The sequence below is a fragment of the Gossypium hirsutum genome, chromosome D08, assembly GCF_007990345.1.
Source record: "Gossypium hirsutum isolate 1008001.06 chromosome D08, Gossypium_hirsutum_v2.1, whole genome shotgun sequence".
In the NCBI taxonomy this organism is placed as follows: Eukaryota; Viridiplantae; Streptophyta; class Magnoliopsida; order Malvales; family Malvaceae; genus Gossypium; species Gossypium hirsutum.
In genome coordinates, this window is record NC_053444.1 from 65,853,672 (window position 1) to 65,880,863 (window position 27,192).

General features: G+C 32.1%; 4 protein-coding genes and 1 long non-coding RNA gene across 5 annotated transcripts; 3 read left to right on the forward strand and 2 right to left on the reverse strand.

The window, feature by feature from the left end:
* Window positions 1–6,565: 6,565 nt before the first annotated feature.
* On the forward strand, window positions 6,566–7,507 carry LOC107940418 (uncharacterized). The gene is made up of 2 exons (XM_016873837.2): window positions 6,566–6,810; window positions 6,967–7,507. Exons 1-2 carry the CDS (start codon window positions 6,726–6,728, stop codon window positions 7,443–7,445), a joined length of 564 nt encoding a protein of 187 aa, XP_016729326.1. The 5' UTR covers window positions 6,566–6,725; the 3' UTR covers window positions 7,446–7,507.
* A 1,667-nt stretch (window positions 7,508–9,174) lies between these two features.
* LOC107940416 (inactive protein RESTRICTED TEV MOVEMENT 2) lies at window positions 9,175–10,076 on the forward strand. The gene is made up of 2 exons (XM_016873834.2): window positions 9,175–9,345; window positions 9,432–10,076. The coding sequence occupies exons 1-2, from the start codon at window positions 9,249–9,251 to the stop codon at window positions 9,815–9,817; spliced, it is 483 nt and encodes a 160-aa protein (XP_016729323.1). The 5' UTR covers window positions 9,175–9,248; the 3' UTR covers window positions 9,818–10,076.
* Window positions 10,077–10,311: 235 nt separating this feature from the next.
* On the reverse strand, window positions 10,312–10,674 carry LOC107940414 (caffeic acid 3-O-methyltransferase-like). The gene has a single exon (XM_016873832.1). It carries the CDS (start codon window positions 10,672–10,674, stop codon window positions 10,312–10,314), a length of 363 nt encoding a protein of 120 aa, XP_016729321.1.
* Window positions 10,675–12,165: 1,491 nt separating this feature from the next.
* On the reverse strand, window positions 12,166–14,751 carry LOC107940407 (caffeic acid 3-O-methyltransferase). The gene is made up of 4 exons (XM_016873827.2): window positions 14,270–14,751; window positions 13,422–13,732; window positions 12,762–12,826; window positions 12,166–12,620 (listed from the first exon to the last, which is right to left on the reverse strand). The coding sequence occupies exons 1-4, from the start codon at window positions 14,689–14,691 to the stop codon at window positions 12,318–12,320; spliced, it is 1,101 nt and encodes a 366-aa protein (XP_016729316.1). The 5' UTR covers window positions 14,692–14,751; the 3' UTR covers window positions 12,166–12,317.
* Window positions 14,752–16,825: 2,074 nt separating this feature from the next.
* On the forward strand, window positions 16,826–17,705 carry LOC121219970 (uncharacterized). Its single transcript, XR_005917054.1, has 2 exons — window positions 16,826–17,080; window positions 17,404–17,705. It is a non-coding gene; the product is annotated as an uncharacterized lncRNA (long non-coding RNA).
* Window positions 17,706–27,192: the final 9,487 nt, after the last annotated feature.

Genomic DNA, 27,192 nt, shown 5'->3' on the forward strand with positions numbered 1-27,192 from the left:
AAGGTGCTGCAGTATTTTCCAAGATAGACCTTCGATCTGGGTATTATCAGTTGAAAGTTAAAGAGTGTGATGTGCCGAAAACTGCCTTCCGAACTCGATATGGTCATTATGAATTTTTGGTGATGCCATTTGGTTTAACCAATGCTCCTGCTGCTTTTATGGATTTGATGAATAGAATTTTTCAGTCATATTTGGATAGATTTGTGGTTGTGTTCATTGACGATATATTGATTTATTCAAAGACAGAGTCCGAACATGCACAACATCTAAGGATTGTATTACAGACTTTGCGGGAGAAACAGTTATATGCGAAATTCAGCAAATGTGAATTTTGGCTTCAGGAAGTTGCGTTTTTGGGTCATATTGTATCAGCTGATGGAATAAGAGTGGATCCAAGTAAGATAGCGGCAGTGGTAAATTGGAAAGTTCCAAAGAATGTTACTGAAGTACGGAGCTTTCTAGGATTGGCAGGTTATTATCGCTGATTTGTCAAAGATTTCTCAATGATTACCTTACCGTTGACTCGATTACTACAAAAGAATGTTGAATTTATATGGTCAGACGAATGTCAGTAGAGTTTCGATCAGTTGAAAAAGATGTTGACAGAGGCTCCAGTGTTGACTCAACCAGAATCGGGCGTACCGTTTGTAGTATATAGTGATGCGTCTCTGAGTGGTTTGGGTTGTGTACTTATGCAGTCAGGAAAAGTGGTGGCATATGCTTCCCGACAACTGAAACCGCACGAGAAGAATTATCCTACACATGATTTGGAATTGGCAGCGATCGTGTTTGCTTTGAAGATATGGAGACACTACTTATATGGTGAGAAATGTTATGTGTATACTGATCATAAAAGCTTGAAGTATTTAATGACTCAGAAAGAGTTAAATTTGAGACAGAGACGATGGTTAGAGTTGCTGAAAGATTATGATCTTGTCATTGACTATCACCCAGGGAAACAAATGTCGTAGCAGATGCACTTAGTCGGAAATCATCATTATTTGCATTACGGGCATTGAGTGCTCATTTATCTATTAATGAGGATGGTTCTGTACTAGCGGAATTAAAAGCTAAACCTGTGTTCTTTCAACGGATTCGGGAATTACAAGATGAAGACCCAAAATTGATGCTAAAACGACAGATGGTTCAAAATGAGTTAAGCTCAGAATACTCCATTGATGAAAATGGTATGTTATATTATTGTAATAGAATATGTGTTCCAAATAATTTAGACTTGAAAAATGATATTTTATCAGAGGCTCACAGTAGTATGTGTTCTATTCACCCGGGGAGTACAAAAATGTATTGTGATTTGAAGAAAATGTATTGGTGGCCTGGAATGAAACGAGAAATCTGTGAATATGTAGCAAGATGTTTGATTTGTCAACAGGTGAAAGCTGAGCATCAAGTGCCGACAGGGTTGTTACAGCCCATTATGATTCCAGAGTGGAAATGGGAACATGTCACGATGGATTTTGTATCTGGATTACCAGTAACTCCGAAGAAGAAAGATTCGATATGGGTGATTGTTGATCGGTTAACTAAGTCGGCACATTTTATTCCAGTCAGAACAGATTATCAGCTTGAAAAGTTAGCGGAGTTATATGTGTCTGAAATAGTGAGGTTACATGGGGTACCGATATCTATTATTTCGGATCGAGATCCGAGATTTACCTCGAGATTTTGGAGTAAATTACAGGAGGCTCTGGGCACCAAATTAAATTTCAGCACAGCTTTTCATCCCCAGACAGATGGGCAGTCAGAGCGAGTGATTCAGATTTTAGAAGATATGTTAAGGTGTTGTATACTTGAGTTCGGCGGCAGCTGGGAAAGGTATTTACCTTTAGCCGAATTTGCTTATAATAATAGTTATCAAACTAGTATTAAAATGGCACCGTTTGAAGCTCTGTATGGAAGAAAGTGTAGAACTCCATTATATTGGACTGAATTAAGTGAATCGAAACTGGTGGGAGTGGACTTGATTCGGGAAACTGAAGAAAAAGTTCGTATTATTCGAGATTGTTTAAAAGCTGCCTCCGATCGGCAAAAATCATATGCAGATTTGAAGAGAAGGGATATAGAGTTTAGTGTGGGTGATCGTGTATTTTTGAAAGTGTCACCGTGGAAGAAAGTTTTACGGTTCGGCAGAAAGGGAAAACTCAGCCCACGATTTATCGGGCCGTATGAAATCATTGAAAGAATCGGTCCGGTAGCTTATAGATTGGCTTTGCCCCGGGAACTTGAAAATATTCATAATGTGTTTCATGTGTCTATGTTGAGACGGTATAGATCAGATCCATCACATGTAATTCCTCATACGGAAATAGAGCTCCAACTTGACATGACTTATTCAGAGGAACCGGTGAAAATTTTAGCTCGGGAGGTTAAAGAGTTGAGGAATAAACGTGTACCACTAGTTAAGGTGTTATGGAATCGACATGGATCTGAGGAGGCAACCTGGGAAACGGAGGAATTGATGAGATTTCAGTATCCGAATTTATTTCCAGGTACGAAATTTCGGGGACGAAATTTCCTAAAATGGGGGGGAGAGTTGTAATAGCCTGAATTTTTAGTGGTGTCGGAATGGTGATTCGAGATCACTAAATCTGACAAACGAGTAGAAAATATTATAAATTTAGTAAGTATAAGTTAAATGTGAAGTTAGGAAAATTTTTGAAATAGTGAGTAGTGTACTAGGAATAAATATTAAAATAATTAAAATAAAAAAATGAGGTATCGAGACCTCGAAGATTTTAAACCGAGCCATAAATATTTTTAGAAATATTTATAGAGTGTCATTGAGTTGGTATTAAAGTTTCGTTAGAAAATTTTAACGTTTGGATAGTTAATTAACTAAAAAGGACTAAATTGGGAATAGTGTAAAATTTGTTAAATTGTGATTAAATAGCTTAAGTGACTAAAGTGGAGGGATTTAAAAGGCTATTAGACCCAAATTATATGGGCTGGACGGTTGGGTAAGAAAAATCAGCAGAATGTAAGGAGAAACAGGGGCAAAATTGGAAACTTAACAAATTAAACATTTAAAACAAAGACAAAAGTGAAAAATCTAGAGATCTCTTCACAATTTATCAGCAAAAACGCCATAGGAGGTCTGGAATAAGCTGGTTTTTCATATTTTTGAATCATGTAAGTTTAATTCTTGATTATTTCTTCTAATTTTTGTGATTTTGATACTTTTACAATTAGGTCCAACTAATTATTTCATTAGTTTTTGATTCCATGGCTGATTTTGAAAGTTACCATTGATTAGTGTTGGATTTTTATGATGAATAAACATGAAATTGAAGCTTTAATTTTGTTATATGATGATTTTATTAAGTAATTTTGATAGAAATTGATTTTAGGGACCTAATTGTGAAAAAGTTGGGAATTAAGGTTTGGTGTTGCGGTTTTGAGTATGAAAGGCTATGTAGTAGTCTAAAATAGTTGGAAAAAGGTGTTAATTGAGAAAAATTAGATCAATTGAGGGGTTAATTGAGTAGGGATCAAATTGTAAAAACTGTAAAGTTTGGGGTAAAAGTGTAACTTCGAAAATTAAAGGGCATAAATTGTGAAATGAATTAGAATTGAATTAAATGCTGATGAATGAATAAATTTGCATTTTAGATCGAGAACCTGAAACAAGTCGAGGAAAAGAAAAAGTAGCCGATTAGTCCCTGAACTTTTACAAATTCTGGAAATCGATCCAGGTAAGTTCATATGGCTGAAATTTAATGATTAAATGTTAATTTCATGAATTATACAATGTATGATGAAATGTATTTATTGTTGAAATGAGAATAAAATAAAAATGTGAAAATCGAATAAATGATCAAATTAAGTGGAACACCGGATTTGAGTACTTCTGATCAAGAAACAAAGTGATAAGTGGCTACACTTATCTGATCAAGAAACAAAGTGATAAGTGGTTACACTTATCTGATCAAGAAACAAAGTGATAAGTGGTTACACTTATCTGATCAAGAGACAAAGTGATAAGTGGCTACACTTATCTGATCAAGTGATAAAGTGATAAGTGGTAGCTTCAGCTACACTTATCTGATCAAGTGGCAAAGTGATAAGTGGTAGCCTAGCTACACTTATCTGATCAAGGACAAGTGATAAGAGGTCATATGTCAAAGTGAAAGTGAAGTACTCAATTTTCCGTAACCGTTCCTTAATTTTGATCAAGGATGGTAAGTGACAAATGGGCCCAAAGGAATTATGGTAAAAGAATAAGTAGTAGTGAGTTTATACCAAGGAACTCACCAAAGATTGTGGTTGACAGGTAAATTTAGTAATGGTGTATATTGTATAAGTGTACAAGTGTTTGGTAAGATTTATGTTTTATGCCTATGAACTTACTAAGCTTTTCTATAAGCTTACATGTGTGTGTTTATTGTTTTTGTAGATTAACGTATTTATACATTCGGAGGATCGGATCTACATCAAGAATCACACTATCCAGATATACTCCGGTAGTTTATGTTAAGCAACTTTTTGGATTTATATGGCATGTATAGGGAATTGAAGTGAAAAGTAAATTTGAATGTTATGGTTGCGTTAGATATCGAAATATATACATGTTTTTAGTTTGAAATGGTTGATTGGTTGAACTTCATTAGTATTTAAATGAAGTAGATGAAATACTGGAATTGGTTGTGATTTGAAATTTGCAGGGAAGGTTAGACAATTATAAAGGGGTTATATTGAATTTTTTTTTAAAAATTGCAATGGAGCAGTTCTTGGACAGCAGCATTGATGTAACTTTTAAAAATCACCAAAAATAGTGGAAATAGAATTAGAAGTTGAGTGAGATATGAAATTAAAGCTGAAAGAGTCTACTTTCATATAAAAGAAGTGGAGTAAGCAAAAGAATTATATACTTTTAGATATTTGAATTTTAGTGAAACAGGGCAAGAATGTTTTTGAAGTCCCCTGTTCTGACTTTAGAAATTCATTAAAAATTGTACAGAAGGAATTTTGAGTTATAATTTATATGTATAGACTCCTTAATGAGTCTATTTTCAGTAGAAATAAGTTTAATCACCATATGAAGCCTTTAATAAGAGATAATTAAATTTTAGTGATGAGTGGTTAGGATAGTCGATTAGTGAAACAGGGGAGACTTCAACTAATAAACTGTACTAATTGGCTAAAGAAAAAATTCTGAAAAATTTATGATGAATAGATATATGAGTCTAGTTTTATGGAAAATTTACGGATCTAAATTTCGAGTTTTGTAGCTTGAATTATAATTATTTTAGTGACTGCTGTACAGGAGGACAGCTTTATTATGAATGATGAAATTAAATTTGAAAGTAAATTTTTATGCCCCGAACTTTTAAGTTAAGTCAAGTAACGCCTCATGCTCGACTCCGGCCATGGTCTCGGGTAAGGGGTGTTACAATACACTCTGATATGAATAAGATAGCTGCCAATTTACATTATAGTATTTGTAGAGTTAAATATGATAATAATGAAAAGTTCCAGTTAGTATTGATGGTATTGTTGCTATGACTGTCTATATTTATACACATATATATAATAAGTTAGCATGTTTTACGATTGTTATACAAGATCTATGCATGGTTGATGTTGAAGGCATAACAGGAGCTTAACTACTTGTGCAAAACCTTGCAGACTTTTGGGTTTGGTCATTGCTATGTGTCATTTTATTTTTATAATTCAATGAAGAGTAGGTTTTTGAATAATTTCCGATAAATAGATAATGAAGAAATTTGGATGTCATGTAAACTATAATTGAATTTGAAAAATAAAGATTGTTTTGACATGACAATAAAAATGACTTCAAATAATAATTATTTTAAATTTGAAGTCATTTTGGTCAATAAATAATCGAACTTGATTATTTAAAAATAAAGTTAGAGCAGTCTTTAAGTATGTTCATGATTGAGTATAAAATTAAAAAATAGTTAAAATTTCACTAACTAAATAAAACTCGTTTAGAATGTAAATGTCGGATATGGATATATATACTAAAATTTAAAAATAATGTTGGATATGGACGTGTACAAGCAGGCTTACTTAAATTTGAATTTGGTTATTTAAAACAAGATTATAGCATAGCTTTAAGTAGGTTCAATAACTAAGTCTATAACTGTAGATAAATTGTTAAAAATCAACTAGCTAAATGAAACTTATAGCACTCATGTTCTGGATGTGATTGTTATGTTCATATATTTGTACTATTTTCGAAGATTTTATATTCCATATGTTTATATATGGATCAAACATAAGTGTTGGATAAAATTAATTTGTCTTCACAAAAACTTACGAAACTGAAATACTTCCTTCTCCACTCAAATTAAATAATAAAAAGAAGCTCGATTAGATTTACGAGCATCTCAAATGAAATATTATGATACTCAAATTCATTTTGCTTGACAACTAGGGTTGGCACGAGGAATGACATGCCAAAGTCAAACAAAGGAAACCTATAAAAGCAGAGAAGGGATGACTTACAAAGGGAGGACAGCATATGTATGCTACCAAACTAAAACATAAATCAAGGCTTAGATTTTAAAAAAGGAATATATTATCTTTAATTTCCATAAGAAACCAAAAAAGAAACCTTTTTATCTTCAATATAAGCTTCTTAGTCTAGCATATATGTATATATATACACTCAGATTAGTGAAAGAGTCTTGCTCTCATTACTTTAATTCATAAACCAAATAGTTCTGTTTCAATTCCTTCCAAAAATGTCCCATTCCTACCAAGATGTTGAGCCTGAGTTCCAATACCACAAAGGAGAAACTCATGACATTATTGAGTTTCAAGTGAAAGGTAATAATATATTCATTTTACAAACTCGGGTTTTAATTCGATTGTTACATTGACCTTTTAATAGGTAGTATTGAATTTCAACATTTACAATACCTTTTTTGTTTCATACGATTATGTTGATCTATATGTAAATTGTTTTGGTTTTAAATTTGCTAGATTTTAAAAAGGATCAGCTCAGAGTTCATTTTAGCAGTAAAGGGGTTTTAACGGTTTCCGGTGAACGCCCTCAAGAGGGAGGTAAAAGGATTCGATTCCGCAAAGATATCAATTCTCCTAAAGACTGTGAACCGAATGAGATCCGCGCGAAATTAAGTTCCGGTGTTCTTTTCATCACAATACCAAAGAACGACGCCCCGCAACCTCCTCAACAGGATTCACTTAAGCAAGTGCAACAACAAGACAATGGAAAACTCAAACAAGGGGGAAGTTCAAGTGAAGAGGCTAAAGGAGCAATGGCTACACCAAATGAAAATGCTACAATGCCTAAGCCTGAATCCAAATCTTTTATTTCGGGGCTTAAAATGGAGAAAAAGACAGCAATAAAGGTTGTCGCCAATGTTACAGTTGTGTCATTGGTGTTTGTTGTGTTGTTTTATGTGTATAAAATTTATGCACCTGTGATTATGCATGTTTAGAAACGCCAAATCCTTGTCCATTTGTTTCCAGAAATTTAATTATCAAATAATTTTCAATTCAACATTGTCTTTTGAAATTTGAGTTAATATTTAACTATAAATGCATGTATCAATAAGTTGCTTTGTATAAATATAATGAAATAAATACTTGACGTGTAAAATTCAATAAAAAATTCAAATTTTGAATTAAATAGTTCGAGTTAATCGAGTTCATTGAATTATTCGGATCAACTTGAATAAAAAATCAAAATTTTCGGTTTAACACGAATATGAATTACACAATTCAAGTTATTTGAAAATCCAAATAAGAAAAAGTAAAACCACGTTGTTTTGATAAATGTTTACCCATTAAGTTAAAAATAAAATCATTATATTGTTTATATAGTTAAATAATCTTGTACTTTGTCTACCAGTTAAGTAATCGGGCAATGTAAACGCAACATTAAGTATAAATAATAGGATTGTTAACTCGACTGGACTTGACTTGAATTGAAAAAAATTTAAAATTGAGTTCAGTTGCTAAAGTAAGATCGTCAAGTCGAAATTTTTTATTCAATTCGACTCGACTCGATCGAATGCTCACCGTTAGTACTTGTATTATAAAATTGGAATTAATTTAATTTGTTCAAAATAAATGAAGCAATATAGTTAATGTGGTATTAAAAAATGCGTAAAATAATATAGTAATCTCCTTAACTATTTCCATTAATAAACTTTTGTGAAAGATAATGTGATGAAAAGCATAATATATAAATACAATTGTGAAAAATATCTATATGTATCTATCATCAATTTATTCAATTTCAAAAACCAAAAAATTTAAAAGCAATATTAGGTACTATTTTATAATAACTATCAATTTTTAAAAAAATATGTCCAAATTAATAATTATCAATTTACTAAAAAAATAAATGTCCAAAATTTAAAAAAAATAAAAAATTCTAAAAAAATATTTAATTTTTTTTTTGAATTTTAATTTTTATGAAAATTTTAAATTTTTATAAGGTTTAAATCTTTTTTAGAATTTTTTAGAGGGACTAAATTGCCTTGTATCTTGGACATCTTAGATATTTTGTTCCAAATATAATTAGACCCATTCAGTGGTCGGGTTTGATAAAAAATATTAAGTCTGAAAAATAATTTTAGGTAAAAAAGTTAACCTCGTTTGAAATATGAGTTAGATTCGGACTTAACATTTACGGCCCCAGCTTAGCTCAGCTCAACCCAATTCATTTTCTAATTTTGTAATATGTTAGATTATGTTATTTCATATACTATGTAATTTATAACACATAAAAATAAAAATAAATTTATTAAAAATTTGTTAAGTTGACAATAAAGAATTTATTAAGTGAAAAAAGTATAAAAATATTAAATATTAAATTAAAAATAATATGAGTGAACTTAAAATAAATTTAGATTAATAATCTAGATAAATTTAAATAAAATTTTAAATTCAGTATTTCAAAAATCAAATTTAAATAAATATAAAATATGGTAATATTATGGTTAATTCCGGATTTCTTCCCACCCGAACCGAGCACTTATAAATATAATCAATAATGACATAGAGAATCTATCTTGGTAATGAAGAGGATTAAGAATATCTCAAAAACCAAAAAGGCCAGAAGGTTTACGAAAAGTAAGGAATAAGAAGCAAAACAGTTCCTTCATCCATGGAGTACTGAAAAACTAAAATAAACCCAATCTTCTAAAGCTAATAAGGAATCAATTTCACACACCCATATATATATATCCCCTAAGTAACCCTGGAAAAAGAACATAAGGAGAAGAAGCAATAAGATGCAGGCTTCCAAGGAAACATCTTATGAAGATTTTGAGCCTTTGTGCAAATGGAGAAGGGATCAAAACTGTGACAAGCTTGAAGTCCATCTTCAAGGTATATTTACACAATAAATACATACATATATATATATTATATCCATTAGTGATCTTAAAATGAGAAAAATTTACTGATTACTGTAGGATTCAAAAGGCAGCAATTGAAAGTTGAGATTCACAGTTCTGGGATCTTGGAAATTTATGGAGAACGTCTAATGGAAGAAGGTAAATCGAAAAGAATAATAAGCAGATTCAGGAAAGAATTCCCAGTTTCAGAAGATTATCAACGAACCCAAATTCATGCAAAGTTCTATAACGGCATTCTTCATCTGGTAATGCCTAAACAAATTCCCACCATTTCTGCTGCTGGTGATGAGAATAATGATGGTAAAGCTTCAAGTAGTGGCACATCATATCTAACTTGCTTAATGAAGAATAAAAATATAGCTTTGGAAATCATGATATTAGCAATTTCTTTGGCAATTGTTGGGGCTTACGTAAAGAAATATTGTCAATGTTCTTTGGAATAAAAGTTGTACTTAATTTGTAATTTCAGCATCACATATATGTATCCATACAGTATGCTTAATCTACCTTGTCAAGAATAGAAACAATTAGGTAGCACTTTTAAGTACCACCAGGTGGCTTTAGACATGATTAAGGAGCTGACATATGTTTAGCCATGCAGCTCCTTGCTTTTATGAGATTAGCAATTTGTCATCTGTCTTACACACACGTTTCTTGCTTTTATGCTAAATATGAATAAAGCATTTTATTAATCTAGAAAAACACTCGAAGATGATCAGCTGTGAAGATGATGACGATTGATTAATCCGAGTCGTTGAAATCAACACTTTTATAAATTTCCACAACCCAAGCTCAAATAAGTGCTTCTCAAATGCATTCTTTAATTAGATGAAAACCTACCTTTCAGTGTCACATCTTTCAAGAATTTCCTATAATAAACAATATATTTATATTTTAAAATATGATATATAGATGAAAAATTAAATAAAGACTTCAGTTACCAGCATTCGATTACGTATTTTTCGAGATGGAGACGAAGCAAAGCAGCAAAGGGGACTCCATCTTCATTTTGAAGGAAATATTTGCCGACTGATGCAAGGCCGTATGATCTTTGGGTGAGAGCATCTTGGTCGGTGATTTGGTTGCATGTTACGATGGAGTGAGTGGCTAAAAAGCCTGAGCATTCGATCAACAATATGGAAAGGGTGTCTGGGTTATTGGTGGGGAGCTTAGAGACGATCTCGGAAACCGACAGCGTACCAAAAGCAGTGTCGGCGGCTTTGGCTATGATCTCTAACAAGCCGAGATAAACGGCGACTTTCAAAGTGAAAGGGAGTGATGAAATGGAAGCTAAATGCATGGCTTGCAAAACGTCAGCTTCTTCTTCATGATTTGATGAACTGCAGAACAGTGAAGAACCATCCGTGGCGGTTGAATATGTTAGAGAAAGAAGATGAAGCTTTATTACCAAGTATATATATTCAAAACAGCTGATCCGGTGTGAAAGAGAGGATCAAATAAGAAGAACAAGCAATTTTCGTTGCGTTTGGAAAGATAATTTCGAGAAATTTGATTGATTTTATAAAACAAACCCGATATTTTATGGGGTTTGGATGATCAAATTTTCTTCAAATAATTTTTAAAGAATTGTTTTGAAACTAGGTTGAAAAATGTAGGAATTAATGTTTTTAAGGTTGTTACCTAAAATAAATTTATTGTATTTGAATATGATTGAGGATATATAGATGAGGATGAAGTTTTGGAGGTCAATTTTTAGTTTGATGGTACTATGATGAAGGATATAGAAACCAAGGAGTTCGAAATAAGAGTTATTAATGTCAAAACTTGTAGGTGAAAGCGATACTTATTACTTGAGAATTTTGACGAGAACTAATGAGTAAGGCCATACGTATAATAAAGTTTATTGTTTATAAAATAAACTAAAAAAAATAAAAAGATTAAATATGGTTTAATAAATAAAAATGTCGAAAAATAGATATTTATTTATTTATAATTTTGTATGCATTTTTATCAAAAATAAATTTTTAAATATTTTTAAATTTTTAAATTTTAAGAAGTAAAATTAAATTGATAAAATATGTAAAGTTGAGGAGTAAATTTATTACTTTTTTAGAATTAAGATTAAATTAGAGAGTTAAGTTTATTAATATGTTAATTGAAAAAATCGACCAGAATATTAACATTAATAATTAAAATAAAAATTTATTAAATATGATAGAACCACTATTCAAAAGACGCAAAGTTATGAAAGGAGTGATTCGGTTCAATGATTTGCAAAATCTTAAATTATTGTTTAAAATTATAATATAACAAAATATTAATATTGTCTTAGGTTTGCATTTTGCAATCACTTATCAAGTTGCTTCCGAAATTTTTAATAGGTTTAAGTTTTTCCATCACCTGCGTTAAATCACGTGATTATTAAGGTGTTCATCGTTTCAAGCTTCATTAATTATATTAATTATGTTTATTGTTTGGATTTTATTTTATTTTTTATATTTTAAAAAAATTTAAAATCTTAATTGAAAAAAATAGTTAAATTGAATAAAACCCTCAAATTAATAGAAAAATACTTAGAACTCAAAATTCATCTAGCACCTTTTAATTAATTAATAAATTCCCTTAAAAATGCAACCCTATTATAAATGGTTGCAGAATATCAGTCTTGATTAGGAAGACGTGTAATCTGCTATGGTGGATGACTTAACATACCTATATTAAATAAAATAAATTGAAAATGAACGATAAACAAATATGCAAAATCAACCACTTAGAAAAACCCTAAATGTAAACAAAATAAGACACAAACACTTTAGAATGGTAACAAACCTAAAAAGAAAAATAGATTTAAGTAATGGATATTAAGAACAACAAGCAAATACGTACATCCAATTATGTCTTAAATATAAATAAAAGACTATGTTATTAAGATAAGAAATTCAGAGATGATGAGGATTGATTAACCCAAGTCATTGAAACCAATCAATCAGCTTTGCAAATTTCCATAACCCAATGGTTATAAACACGACAAACGATTTTCAAAGAAGAGAAGCCAGCTTGTTTGGCCAATGCCTCCAACTCTTGTTTGGTCCTCTCTTTAGCACCTGGAAGAATGTGAAACAAAGCTACGTCTCGTTGGAAGATTGTTTTCGTTATAATGTCTGTCTCTGGTATTTCCGGTATAATGGATTCCACCGATACAATTTTACCATTTTCAGGCAATGCATCATAACATACTTTGAGTAACTTCAAGCATCTATCATCGCCCCAATCATGAAGCATCGACTGAAGAGAAAAACACAACATCAAACATTAACCTTCAAAATGAAACTAAGGTATCATTTATGTCGGTTCATAGGAACTAATCATCAAACATTAACCTTCATTAAAAATTTAGTGTGGATTTGTGTATTTCTAAATACAAACCTTCATGAAAATAACTTCAGCTTTAGGAATTTCCGTAAACATATCTCCTGCTACATGCTCAACCCCTAAAATGTAACAAAGAAAATGAAAGAAAATTATTAATTTCGTGTTGGAAAAGCAGATTAAGAAATAATACAATAGGTTAAAATTTTTTATTAACCTTCATAGTATGTGTAAGTTGTGGATTTAATCCTTATACTTTTCAAATTTTGAAACTTCAGCTTTGATCAAACGCTAACTATTAAATTTATTAAGTTATGATATTTCTAAAATCTTATGTAACAAACATATTATATGTACAATGTCAACTTGATATTTTCACATATTACCCACAAAAAAAGCTAGTTAATGGATTTAATGTCTGGCATTTATGTCAAAACTGAAATTTACAAATTTAAACAATTTAGGTACTAAAAATGATTAAATTAGAGAACATTGACTAAACTTACAACTTTACACATAGTACCTTACTAAAAGAAAATTTTAACCTAACCAATTTAGTTAGGATTGAAATTTTAAAATTAAAAAAGTATAAGACTAAAATAGATCAATATGAAAAGTACAAATATTGAAATTGAACAAATTAAAATATACGGACTAAATTCAAAACTTACACATATTATATGGATTACTAGTAGAATTTGACCAATATAATATTACCTGGGCAAGGAACTGCATCTTTAATGACTTGGGGTAGGTCAAAATTAATGCCCCTAATCTGTGGATGCTTTGAAACAATGAGCTTAAGGTTGGTACCAACTCCACCTCCCACATCGACCACTTGGCTCACACCCTCAAATCCTCTGTAAGTTTCAAGAACTTGGTTCATTATTAAAGTTGTGTAAATTGACATTGCTTCATTGAAAGATTTCGACATATCATCATCATCCGCCAGCAGCTCAAACAAATGCTTCCCAAAAGCTTTCTTGCATGAGAATCCTCCCTCCAATGTCACATCCTTCAAGAATTTCCTGTAATAAAGAAATAAATATATTTATATGAAAACACAACATATAGATAGTTGATACCAAGTTAAGATCACAATGGCTGATGATAGTTCATCCAAAAGATGGTGAGTCATAGGTGTTGTGAGTATTTAAAAGGGAGAAAGGTAGCTGAGAGAGAGAGAGAGAATCCTTATTCTTGGCCTTAGGGGTCTTATATAAAACACCATCAGTCTTTTCGAAGGTGCAACGAATTGCTCTCTTATTTGTTCTATATTTCCTGGAGTTTAGCCGACTTATTGATGGTCTTTCCTTTTTAGTATGAGTTGTCATATCAGAATAATGGATAAATGTGATATATGGATGACAGATGTCCCACGCCTGTCAAAGGAGTGACCTCTGTAGTGTGTGCTTGCTTCGTTGTTGGCTTAGTAGGGTAAGGAGTTTTTAGAGGGTCATGTTCTTGTGGGTCTTTAGTTTGCAGTGGTCTCATGAAGTGAACTTGTGAGGTGAACGTATAACAAAGAAGAACACATGTAATGAGAAAAGGAAAGACTTAATTACCAGCATTCGAGGATGTATTTTTCGAGATGGAGACGAAGCAAAGCAGCAAAGGAGACTCCATCTTCATTTTGAACGAAGTATTTACCGATTGATGCAAGACCATACGATCTTTGGGTCAGGCCATCTTGGCCAGTGATTTGATCACAGGTCAAGATGGAGTGAGCGGCCAAAAGCCTGAGCATTCGATCAACAATGGAAGGGGCGTTTGGATTATTGGTGGGAAGCTTAGAGACGATCTCAGCAACCGACACCATACCAGGAGGAGTGTCGGCGGCTTCGGCTATAATATCTAACAAGCCGAGATCGACGGCGACTTTCAAAGTGAAAGGGAGTGATGAAATGGAAGCTAAATGCATGGCTTGCAAAACGTCAGCTTCTTCTTCGTGATTTGATGAACTGCAGAACAGTGAAGAATCATTCATGGTGGTTGAATATCTTAGAGAAAGAAGATGAAGCTTTAATTACCAAGTATATATTCAAAACAACCGATCCTCAGTTTATATAGGTAAAAGAAACATCCAGTTGCAAGTAGCTATAGCAAGCCAGTCAAGAATGGAGGGTCGAAGACATCCAATAATGGATGAGTTGAATCTAGACCCACTGACCCATATGTTACCATCATTTATATATATTGACAAAATAGATTAACGTGTTTGACAAATACTCAGCAACATTTAAAGGTAAACAGAAAATAAATCGAGAAATTGAAAATCTTTATACCAATCTTTACAAGTCTCGTTCATCTTTCCTACTACCCTAGGTTTATTTTTCTTTTTTGGCTGCCTATGGCGTCTGATCTTTGAACAAACTACAAACTTTTGACGTTTTCCTTTTTGACATTCTTTATCAGCGCCTGATCTCTTTTTTTTTTTTTTGAAATTGGTGTTGACTTGAGTTTTGAAAAACGAAAACGAAAACTGGAGTCGCCACCAATCTTTTTTGATGAGGTGTAATCGGATCACCTCGAAAAGTAGTTGTTTTTAATAAACGATTTAATTTTATTAAAACAAAGATTTTGGTCCACGAAATTCAGAAAAATAGGTTCGGGAGTCGATTATGTACGAGGAAGGATTAGTACCCTCGTAACGCCCAGAAATTGGTACCTAGTCGATTAGTTAGCGTCTTAATGTCGAAAATAAAAATTTTGAAGAAATTTAAAATATGATCCTTTGTTTTAAAAAACTTGTATGAATTTAGGGAAAGAAACATATTTTCATGTTATCCGGGAAAAAGAATCACGTCCCGTAAGTTAGAACACAATTTCTAAAATTCCCGATAGGAGAATGAATGCCTAAAAAAAATTTATTTATTTTGAAAGAGCTTGATTATCTCGAGTTTAAAAAGGATCATGTCCTGTGAGTTAGAACATGATCTTTTGTTAATTCCCGAGAATATTTAAAAGTTTGATTGAAATGATTCGTATATTTAAATTTGTCGTGAAGATCGAAACCCCGTAAGTTAGGGCACGATCTTCTCGAATTTCAAAATACGATATTTTATTTATTTCAAAACCATGTTAAATAAATAAAATTAACTTAACATAAAATGGTGGGAATAAAGACAATATTAACATGTATAACAAAATGATAATACATGCACAACTACTATAAGCAATAATCAAAAAGAAATATAATACATAAAATAATAATAAAAACAAGCATACGAAATAATAAATAAATATATAAAAAAACTAAAGCATTTCCTAAAAATAATAACGAACACATGAATAAATAAATAAATATCAAATAGAACGACAATAACAATACGAAAAGATAAAATAAAAATTAAAAATATGTAAGTGTGTATATATATAAAAATTTAATATGTGCATGAAAATACATTCATGTATTAAAATATATAAAATATGAACATATAGGTGTATATATATGAATCATAAAATATAAAGAGCTTATATAAAATACATATATATTTAAAAATATGAAGAATATATAAGTATATATATTTATGAAACTAAAATACATATATAGACATGTATATAGATATGTATAAAAATTATGAAATATAAAAATATATATAAGTACGTATATGTATATATAGATAGATTATAAAAATATGTATATATATAAACGCATGTATATGTATATATATAACGAAGATTTCAAATTAAAATATAAATGAACAAACGATCACAATTTAATAACAACAGTAATGATATCATTAACAAAAGGACTAAATTAAATTTTGAAGCAAGGTTCGGGGTCTAAAATCGCAAATACATAAAACAGGTTGTAAGGGAGTGAAATGAAACGCGCTTAAAGCGTGAGGGACTTTCGGGGAAATATTCCCCAGTCGTGAAACGCTGTGTTTTAAGCGGGGGGACATGGTCTAAGGACCGAATCGAGATAGAAGCTAAATTCGCGGGCCTAAATTGCAAATACGGCCTAAACACCGCAAAGACGGAGGGGCTTATTGCGCAAATATCTCCTCAAGCCTAAACACGCAGATCCCCAACGATCGGGTCGGGTTAAATGCGGGTCAGGGTATTTAAACCAAAACTTTCTGATAACCCTCATTTCAGCCATCCTTAAAAAAAATTCAAAATAAAAAAAAACTTTTCTTTTTCCCTAAACCATCCGGCCTTTAGAGTCTTCCTAGCGCCGCCATAGCGCCACCGTGAACGGTGGCCGGCGTTGCACAAAAGGGGCGTTCCAGTCCCCGTTTCAAGACCCTATCAAAGACCAGATTCATTTGGCTCAAAGATCAATAGGAAGAACCCCCTAACTCTACCTTTTGGGGCTGATTTCACCTATGGGTAGATCCCAACGGCGGCGCAACCGAATGATGAATCGGGTAAATCCTCCCTCTTTTCTTTCTATCTTCTACCTTTATTTATACATGTGCAAATGAAAAGAAAAGAGAATAGCAAAATGGATCTACAAAATCGAAAAGAAAAGAAAAAAGATCACTTTGAATCTATTTTTTTTTGTTTTTTTATTTTCTGAGAAATCGTGAGAAGAAAAGGGAGCCCCTCTATTACAGTGATTCGGCCTTAGCCGAAGGAAAGAAAATAAAAAAACCCCCTGTACAATCTGTTCAAAATCGGTTTTTATACCGAAAATCAAAAACAAAAGCCCCATGTTGCTTGTTGCTGTGGTCTTCTTTATTGCTTGCAGGTGATTGATGTTGATGGAGTAGGTGGCTGCAGGCAGTGGTGGCAGTGGCGATGGGACAGACGCATGGGTATGGAGGCAGAAGAGGGAAATCCTAGGGTTTCTAAAACTTTTAAGTTCTTTGGGCTTAGGTCTGTTGGTTTTTTTTTTGTAATTGGGCCTGGTTATTGGGTTTTTGGCCTATTAGGCCCGGGTCAAAATGGGCTGTACAATTGGAATTTAATGACTTCGACCTTGTAACATTGGCATATGAAGCTATTTTCACCCTCTTAGTGAAGTAATCAGAGACCACAAAGATGAATTGACATTGGCTAAAAGCTTTTGACGAGATTGACCCCATCACATCCATACCCCCACATATGGAAAATTTGTGAAGAAAGAGAGGAGGCACATATGTTTTATCTTCCCCAAATTGGTATTTACGGCATAACTGATGTAATCCCCTTCCATGGTGGACCAGCAGTACTGAAACCTTGTGATTAACTTGGCTATCGTAAAACCATTAGTATGTGTCCTTTTGACACACTTATGGACCTTTTAACCTTAACAACATCCACAGGTCTTAGTAAGCCAGACATATCTTGATATGATCGTGCGTGTAACACCCCTTAACCCTAAACTGTCGCCAGAATAGGGTTATGAGGCATTACAGAACATATCAAACAATTTACGGATAATTCCTAATAAAATAACATTCGTAAGATAATTGTATAACTAAGTCCCTGTAATAAACTTTTGAAATCTAAAACGTGAATTAAAAGTGAAATAAAACTCGTTCAAGTACTCAAATTTTTTTAATTTTTTTAAATTTCTTTTTTTTTACAAAATCTCGGCAGCATTTCTGTTTATTTTTACATAAAACCCCCTGCAATTAAAACCATATCATTTCCAATCACAACCAATTCATTTCACATTCTCAATTCCTATTCTAAATACCTTCTAATCAACTTAATCAACATAATATCAATTTAAATATAACAACGTAATAAAAATAGATAAACTTCTTTCATTATAATTCATAAACTTATAATACTAACATTTTTAAATATTTATATTAAAACATAATAACCTTTATACACATCCTATGTACATGCCACATTACCAAAAGAAAATATACATCACCAAAAGTTTGCTGAAGTCGGGTTTGGCTTTGGATGCTGGTTCAGTACTGGACTTCTACAACCTGCGCACGGAAACAACCGTACGCTGAGTATGCATATACTCAGTGGTATCACTATAATTCAATTTATAATTAAATACATTAAATCACACACATACTTTTTCATTACAATTAACATTACTTAATGAAAAATTCAATCTTTTTATATTATCAATTAATTATATATAAATACCATTCTTATTTCTTTACTTCAATTCTCACTTTTCACATATGTCATATTATTCAGTTTAATTTTTATCAGTAAATTTATTTCATTTGCCCTATTAACTTAACTCGGACTCGGTGGATACACGGATTCCAACCAAACATACCAGTAAACAGTAATCAGTAATGGTAGCAGTAACAGTAACAGTGACAGTATTCAACACACAAAGTGTTGAATCTATAACAGTAACGGTAACAGTATTCGACACACAAAGTGCCGAATCGGTAACAGTAACAGTAGTCGGCACATAAGTGCCTAATTAGTAAGCCGACAAATACCCCGTACTCTTCCATATCCAATGGCATGCCAACTATATCCGACTAGCCCGACTAGTTAATAGGGTATTTAATTCACTTTTCAATACAATTTTCATCTTAATTCAGTATCAATTATAAATTCCTTATTTCAATCAATTTCACAGTATTGCAGTAATTCATTATTTCAGCAATTTCACAATTTAATGCATTATACATACAATATTCAGTATCTTCACACTTCACTCAGTACTCAAAACAATATCCAGTATTCCGTAATTTAGTTCAATATCAGTTCCAATTTCAATATCACATTATAAATTTATCATTTATTAAACACTTACCTTAAAATACTTACCACACATAATTAGCAATTTAAACACTTAATAATAATAAAATTTGAATTATAGTGATACAAACCGTGATTCTCGTGTCTATTCCTCGTCCACTTTTTCTTTTCCTTTCTTCGTGGATGCCTAGGGTGCGATATTAGCTACGAAAAAAATTAAGATAATTTTCATAATCATTAATACAATATAATTTAACTGCTGAAATTTTTATCTAACTTTTACTTTAATTTCAATTTAATCCTAACAAAACCTATATATTTTTCTTTCTCAATCCATACCTTTTTACTACTCAATTTCTTGCCAAACTCACATTTAACTATCTAATTTTTATCATATTTTCATAATTTCGAATTTATTTCAATTTAATCCCTAAAATTCAAAACTTAAAATTTAGTTTACAATTCAATCCTTTATTCAATTCCAAACAAAATTCCTATCAATTAAACCCTTAATTCCATCATTTATTCAACATAAACCCTACTCAAAAATCTATTAACTTCCAAAACCTCAACTTATTTTCAACAAAACTTTGTTTTAAAACTTCTAAAACATCAAAATTAAAAGAAAAGGGCTTAATTGACTTACCAAATTAAACTCTAAGCTTTAAAAACTCTATTTCCCTTTTTCTTTTTCTTTTTCTTTCTTTCTTTCTCCCCTGTTTCGTCTCTTTCTCTGTTTCTTTTCTGTTCTTCTTTTGTTTCTTTTTGTTTCTTTTATTTTACTTTATGTTTAGTTAATTAATTATAAGTATTACAAATGTATTTTATTAATACACTTACATTAAATCATCACCATACACTTGTCCTATTTTAACATCTCACAATATAAAAAATAATAATTTAATTATTTATCTAATAAATATCTTTAAAATAATAAATATCTATTAAATATACAAATAAAAATATTACAATTGTATATACATTTATCTTTTACACATGTATTATTTAATCATCATACATTTGGCACAAATACAATATCATGATAATAATATTAATTAATATAATAAATATCTTTTTACTTAAATTTTAAGCAAATAAAAAAAATTAAATACAAATGTATATATATATATTCACATATTACACCTGTATTTTATCATATCCATACAATTAACATATTTTTAATTTACTTAATAATATAATATCATTATAATTTAATTATCATATATTCATATAATATAAATTACATTTTAATATCATTAATTATATATGCTTAGACAAATAAAAATCTTAAATTCTATTCCTTTATGCCGCATCAACTATGCTAAATGGCTTAATTGCCATTTTAGTCCCTATTATTTTTCTTTTAATCTATAATTAAACTTTCACTTCTATTACAATTTAATCCTTTTTGCTAATTACTCATAATTAAGCTATATTCACCTAATTAATTCCTAATTAATCACTCAACTAAACTCATTATTACTTCTAATAATTATTTATGACTCAGTTTACTAAGACGGAGGCCCGATAATATACTTTTCAGGTGCCCACGGATTTTGGGTCATTACAGTGCGAAAACATCTTTGAATTCTTAGAATAATTCAATGCCATCTTGCTTTGTCTCTACGGTAATACAGGCTCCGATCTTCGCCTCTTTCTCTTCTTTTGAGCTCACAATTTCCACTTGATTCCTTGTAAGGCAGGATCAGTTTCTCGACTTGTTCTATCATCCTTAACAAGTCCGGAAATAGGCTACAATCTATGTCATCTTTAAAGTCATGAGATCCCTCTAAACACATGTCTCGTTCAAAAAAAGATTCTGAGTCTGTATCAGCGTCACTCATGTCATTGATATCTAGAGACCTATTATGGGTACAAAAGAATATACAAAGAATGTATGAATTTATGAATAATTATTTGTACAATATGACTATGAAGGAATGAAAGAATGATTTGGAAGAAAATATAAAAGAATCAAAAATGATTATTCATAAGGATGAAAGAATATTGACTTAAAAATGATCACAAATGTATTAAAATAATGACGTTCAGATATGAGCCTATTTCATAAAGGAGTTCTTATTGCTTCTAGGCTAAAAGCAACAAGTGTGTTCTGAATATTACTCTAAGTAAGCTTTAAATACTACAGGGGTCCCTTCTGCAGTCCCATTATTTAGAATACTCCCAGGTTTATAAGGGCGAATATTTAAAAAGGTCTCTTTTCAGTTGTCTTCATGTATGGCATTGATGTGAACGTTTTCCTTCTTCTTCTTCTTTTCTTTTCTTTTTTTTGACAGAGCTCCATCTCTTTATTGTCCACCATATTTAGTTGGATCTTGGCTAACCGCTCTTGCATTTGCAGTTGTAGTTGGTATTGTCTCCCCCTTTGGAGTTGTTCAAGTTTTTTCCAATCTTTGGTCCATGTCTTCTATTTTTGCTCGGGTACCATAAGGGTGTTGGTTTTCCAAATTAACTGAAATAATATTACTAAATTAGGGTCTTTTAATAGTCGTTAATGCATATGATGTGATGCAATGCATGAAATGAATGCAAAAAAAAGTGTCAATTCTAATTCAATTTCATTTTGAAAACTTTACTAGAAAACAAACTTCTTTACATAAGATGGATTACAGATACGGCTTAGCCCTAATGCTCAGAACTCTAATCTTCCTAAGTAACGAGGCTAACTCCTGTCCCTGACTTGATTCCAACTCATACTTCACGCTCAGAATTTCAGCTTGCACTGCCAAAGTCTGCAAGTGATCAGCTACCACTTGGATTTGAACCACGGCTTCTCCCATAATATGATCTCTATTTCTAACTTGGTTCTGAAAATAGTGAACCTGCTCATTCTGTCGATCTTCGTTCGCTTCTAGGTACTCGATCCGGATCTCACAATCTTGCAATGTTTTTTCTAATTCTCCTATTCTTTCTTTCATTTCCTCAATTTTCCTCAAGTTTGCTCTCAATTCCTTTGCAGAATTCTAATTTCGATACTGATGGAGAGATCTCTCTAACTCAGTCACTCTATCTATAACACCCCTTACCCGTATTCGATGTCAGAATAGGGTTCGAGGTATTACCAGAACATATACACTTTTAACCATATTAAACCGAGTTGTAAAATTTCATCTAAACTAAAACTTTCAAATTGTTATTTTTGATTCGCTAATTAGGGTTTACATAGCCTAATATACTCACAATCTTTCATTTCCTCGTCGTATGAAATTAAAAATTTTCATTTACTTATTGAATTTATCACAAGTACTTGAATTGATCCGTATCATTACATATTCTCATGTCGTCACATTTTCCTATTTAACTATTGTAATATATCAATTACTCAATATCTTATAAACTAAGTGTCACATATACATTATCCATTCATCTCCCATACAACTATCAATATTAGCCACAAAGATAGAACAAATTTTCTGTAACACCCCTTACCCGAGACCGTTTCCGGAGTCGAGCACGAGGCATTACTTAGCTTATCTTACCAATTCGGAGCATAAAAACTAGGTTTGAAAATTTATTTCACTATTTACAGCAAATCTGTCCAATCGCGCAGCAGTTACTAAATTAATTATAACTTGGGCTAAAGAACTCGAAATTTAATTCCGTAAATTTTACCTGAAACTAGACTCATATATCTACTCACCATAAAATTTTTAGAATTTTTGGTTCAGCCAATTAGTACAGTTTATTAGTTAAAGTCTCCCCTGCTTCACCATTCGACTATTCTGACCTCTTGTTACTAAAAATAAGTTTTCTCACTGTAGGATTTTCATATGAAGTTCTTACTTGTTTCTACAGAAAATAGACTCATTAAGGAATCTAAGCATGTAAATTTCAACTCATAACCATTTTTGTACAATTTTTAATTATTTTCTAAACTCAGAACAGGGGACTCCAAAAACAGTTCTGACCCTATCTTACTAAAATTCACATATCTTAAAATATAAATTTCCTTTTTCTACACCGTTATTTTTCCATGAAAATAGACTCAACAAGATTTAATTCCATATATCATTCACCCTCTAATTCATTTTATACTATCTTGGGTGATTTTTCAAAGTCACGTCACTGTTCCTGCCTGAATTCTGTTTCTTTGCAAAATTTCATCCTTTCATGATTTCCATACATAATTTATCACCTAGACTCTTATAATAACAAATACCTTCATACTTAACCATTTTAATAACCATACATCATCAAATACTTACACACCATTCTTTAGCAAAATCATAATCGCAAACATACAAAATAACTAAATCCCTATACATGCCATAACTCAAACGTGATTCGATATAAAATACCGAGCAGTTGTGGTTGATAGTGTGGACGATCTCCGACTTCTTTAGGATCCTTGAAGTAGCTTTGCAATACTATAAGAGAAAGAGAAATAAAAGAAGTAAGCATAAAGCTTAGTAAGTTTACTAGCAAATAAATAACAATATTTAACTTAAATAATTAAACTCAAATGTCTATATCTCTAGTTTACTCTTTAGTTAATCTCATACTAGTTCTCTTGCTTGTTCACTTAGAATACTTGTGTACATAACTTACTCAACTCTTGCTGCATCGTTGAACATCAATTGATAGTATAATAAGTTCTTAACTCTTATAACTTACCTGAGCTTGCCATTTATACTTTAAACTGAACTTTCACGAACATAATTCGTTTACAAGCCCGTTGAGCTACATTGGAATAATAAGGATACTCGGGTCTCTTCTGATAATAACATGCCAAAGCCATGTCCCAGACATGGTCTTACATGGGATGTTCTCATGTTGGTGCCCATGCCATGTCCCAGACATGGTCTTATAGGGGACCTCTCATCTCGGTGCCAATGCCATGTCCCAGACATGGTCTTACATGGGACCTCTCGTCTTGGTGCCAACGCCATGTCCCAGACATGGTCTTACATGGGACCTCTCGTCTCGGTGCCCATGCCATGTCCCAGACATGGTCTTACAGGGGACCTCTCATGATCTCAAGGATGCCAATGCCATGTCCCAGACATGGTCTTACATGGGATCTCTTTACCCAAATGTCATGACATTTGTATCCAGTACCATCCTTATGTATCAACGGGGCTTTTTAACTTTAATTCTCTATCATTTCATGCTTGGATCATCATCAAATAAATTCATAAAATAAATTCATAATTGCTGGAAAATAGCAGCATTGATAATAATTATTGAAATATTGCATTTATTTACCGTAAACTTACCTCGGTACCAATTATAGCCAAATTCACCAACTTAGTCTTCAACTTTATTCTTCCTTTTGTCTAACCTCGAGTTTCGTACTTCTTGATCTAAAATAGTAAATTTAACTTATTTAATAATCACATTCATCAAAACAGCCCTCGACTCTAACTTTTTCAAAATTACAATTTTGCCCCTAAACTTTTACATAATTACATTTTTGCCCCAAGGCTCGGAAATTAAACTTCATCTCTTATTCTTATGTTTTATAACATTCTGAACATTTTTCCCTTCTATGGCAACATCAAATTCCCACTCTAACATGTACTTATGAACATTAGGTATTTTTACCGATTATGTCGTTTTACTCGTTTTCACTTAAAATCGCTTAGCAAAAGTTGTTTAACATAATTTCTAGCTTCATATTCTATCATAAAACATCAAAATAAACACTTCTCACCTATGGGTATTTTTCCAAATATAAACCCTAGGTTAAATTATTGCTAGAATAAGCTAAATTAAGCTACCGGGATCTCAAAAACGTAAAGAACATTAAAAACGGGGCTTGGGATCACTTACTATGGAGCTTGGAAGCTTGAAAACCCTAACTATGGCTTCCCCCCTTGCTGATTTCGTTCATATGAAGAAGATGAGCATAATTTGCCATCTTTTTCCCTTTTAATTCATTTTAATTACTAGATTACCAAATTGCCCCTAACTTAAAAATTTTCTATTTCACTTATCTCATGTCCATTTTTGTCTACCAAGTTACCAATGGTATAATTACCATATAAGGACCTCCAATTTAAAGTTTCATAACAATTGGACACCTCTAACATGTAGAACTCAACTTTTGCACTTTTTATAATTTAGTCCTTTTGACTAAATTGAGTGCCCAAACGTCGAAATTTTCGAACGAAATTTTCAAAAAATCATTTTGTGAAATTGTAGACCATAAAAATATAAGAAAAATAAAATTTTTCTCATCGGATTTGTGGTCCCGAAACCACTGTTTTGATAACCTCAAATTTGGGCCATTACAACTCTCCCCCCCTTTTAGGATTTTCGTCCTCGAAAATCTTACCAGTAAAGAGATTCGGGTATTGCTTCCTCATTGTCTCTTCCGGTTCCCATGTTGCTTCCTCAATCCCGTGCTTTTGCCATAGCACTTTCACCAGATTTACCTTTTTGTTTCTAAGCTCCTTTGTTTCTCGTGCTAATACTTTAACCGGTTCTTCATTATAAGTCATATCCGGCTGAATTTCTACTTCTGTTGGAGTAATAACATGTGAAGGATCTGATCGATATCGTCGTAGCATAGATACATGAAATACATTATGAATTTTGTCGAGTTCCGGTGGTAAAGTCAATCGGTAAGCAACTGGTCCAATTCTTTCTATAATCTCATATGGTCCGATAAATCTTGGACTCAATTTACCCTTTCGACCGAACCGGAGAACTTTTTTCCAAGGAGACACTTTTAAGAATACTTTATCACCCACCTGAAATTCAATCTCCCTTCGTTTAAGATCGGCGTATGACTTTTGACGATCGGAAGCTGGTTTTAAACTATCCCGAATCAGTCTTACTTTTTCTTCTGTTTCCCGAATCAAATCAACTCCGTGTATCTTCTTTTCACTGAGCTCTGTCCAATATAATGGTGTTCTACATTTTCTACCATACAAAGCTTCATACGGAGCCATTTTAATACTGGACTGATAACTGTTATTATAAGCAAATTCAATCAAAGGTAGATACCTTTCCCAATTACCTTGAAACTCTAATACACAACATCGGAGCATATCTTCCAATACCTGAATTACACGCTCAGATTGGCCATCTGTCTGAGGATGAAATGCAGTACTGAAATACAACTGAGTACCCAAAGCTTCTTGTAATTTGTTCCAGAAACGAGACGTAAATCGGGGATCTCTGTCTGATATAATGGAGACAGGCACTCCATGTAGTCTAACAATCTCAGATATATACAATCCAGACAATTTATCTAAAGAATAATCCATACATACTGGGATAAAGTGCGCGGACTTTGTCAATCGGTCGACAATTACCCAAATGGCATCTTTCTTCCTCGGAGATAACGGTAACCCAGATACAAAATCCATAGTGATTCTTTCCCATTTCCATTCCGGTATAGTGATTGGCTGAAGCAACCCCGAAGGTACCTGATGTTCAGCTTTAACCTGCTGACATACTAAACATCTTGATACAAACTCAGAGATATCACGTTTCATACCTGGCCACCAATACATCTTTTTCAAGTCATTATACATTTTATTACCTCCCGGATGTACGGACATAATACCACTGTGTGCTTCGTGTAAAATCTTCTGTACAAGTTCTGAATTCTTTGGTACACATACTCTGCCTCTGAATAATAAACAACCATCAGTTCCAATCTGAAATTCTGAATCATTACCTGACTCACAATGCACCCGTTTAGCCTGTAATTTCTCATCATTCCTCTGAGCTTCACATATTTGTTGACGAAATGTCGATTTAGCTCTCAATTCAGCTATAATTGAACCATCATTAGACAGTGACAACCGGGTATTCATAGCTCGTAAAGCAAATAGAGATTTTCGACTCAAAGCATCAGCTACCACGTTAGCCTTACCCGGATGGTAATCAA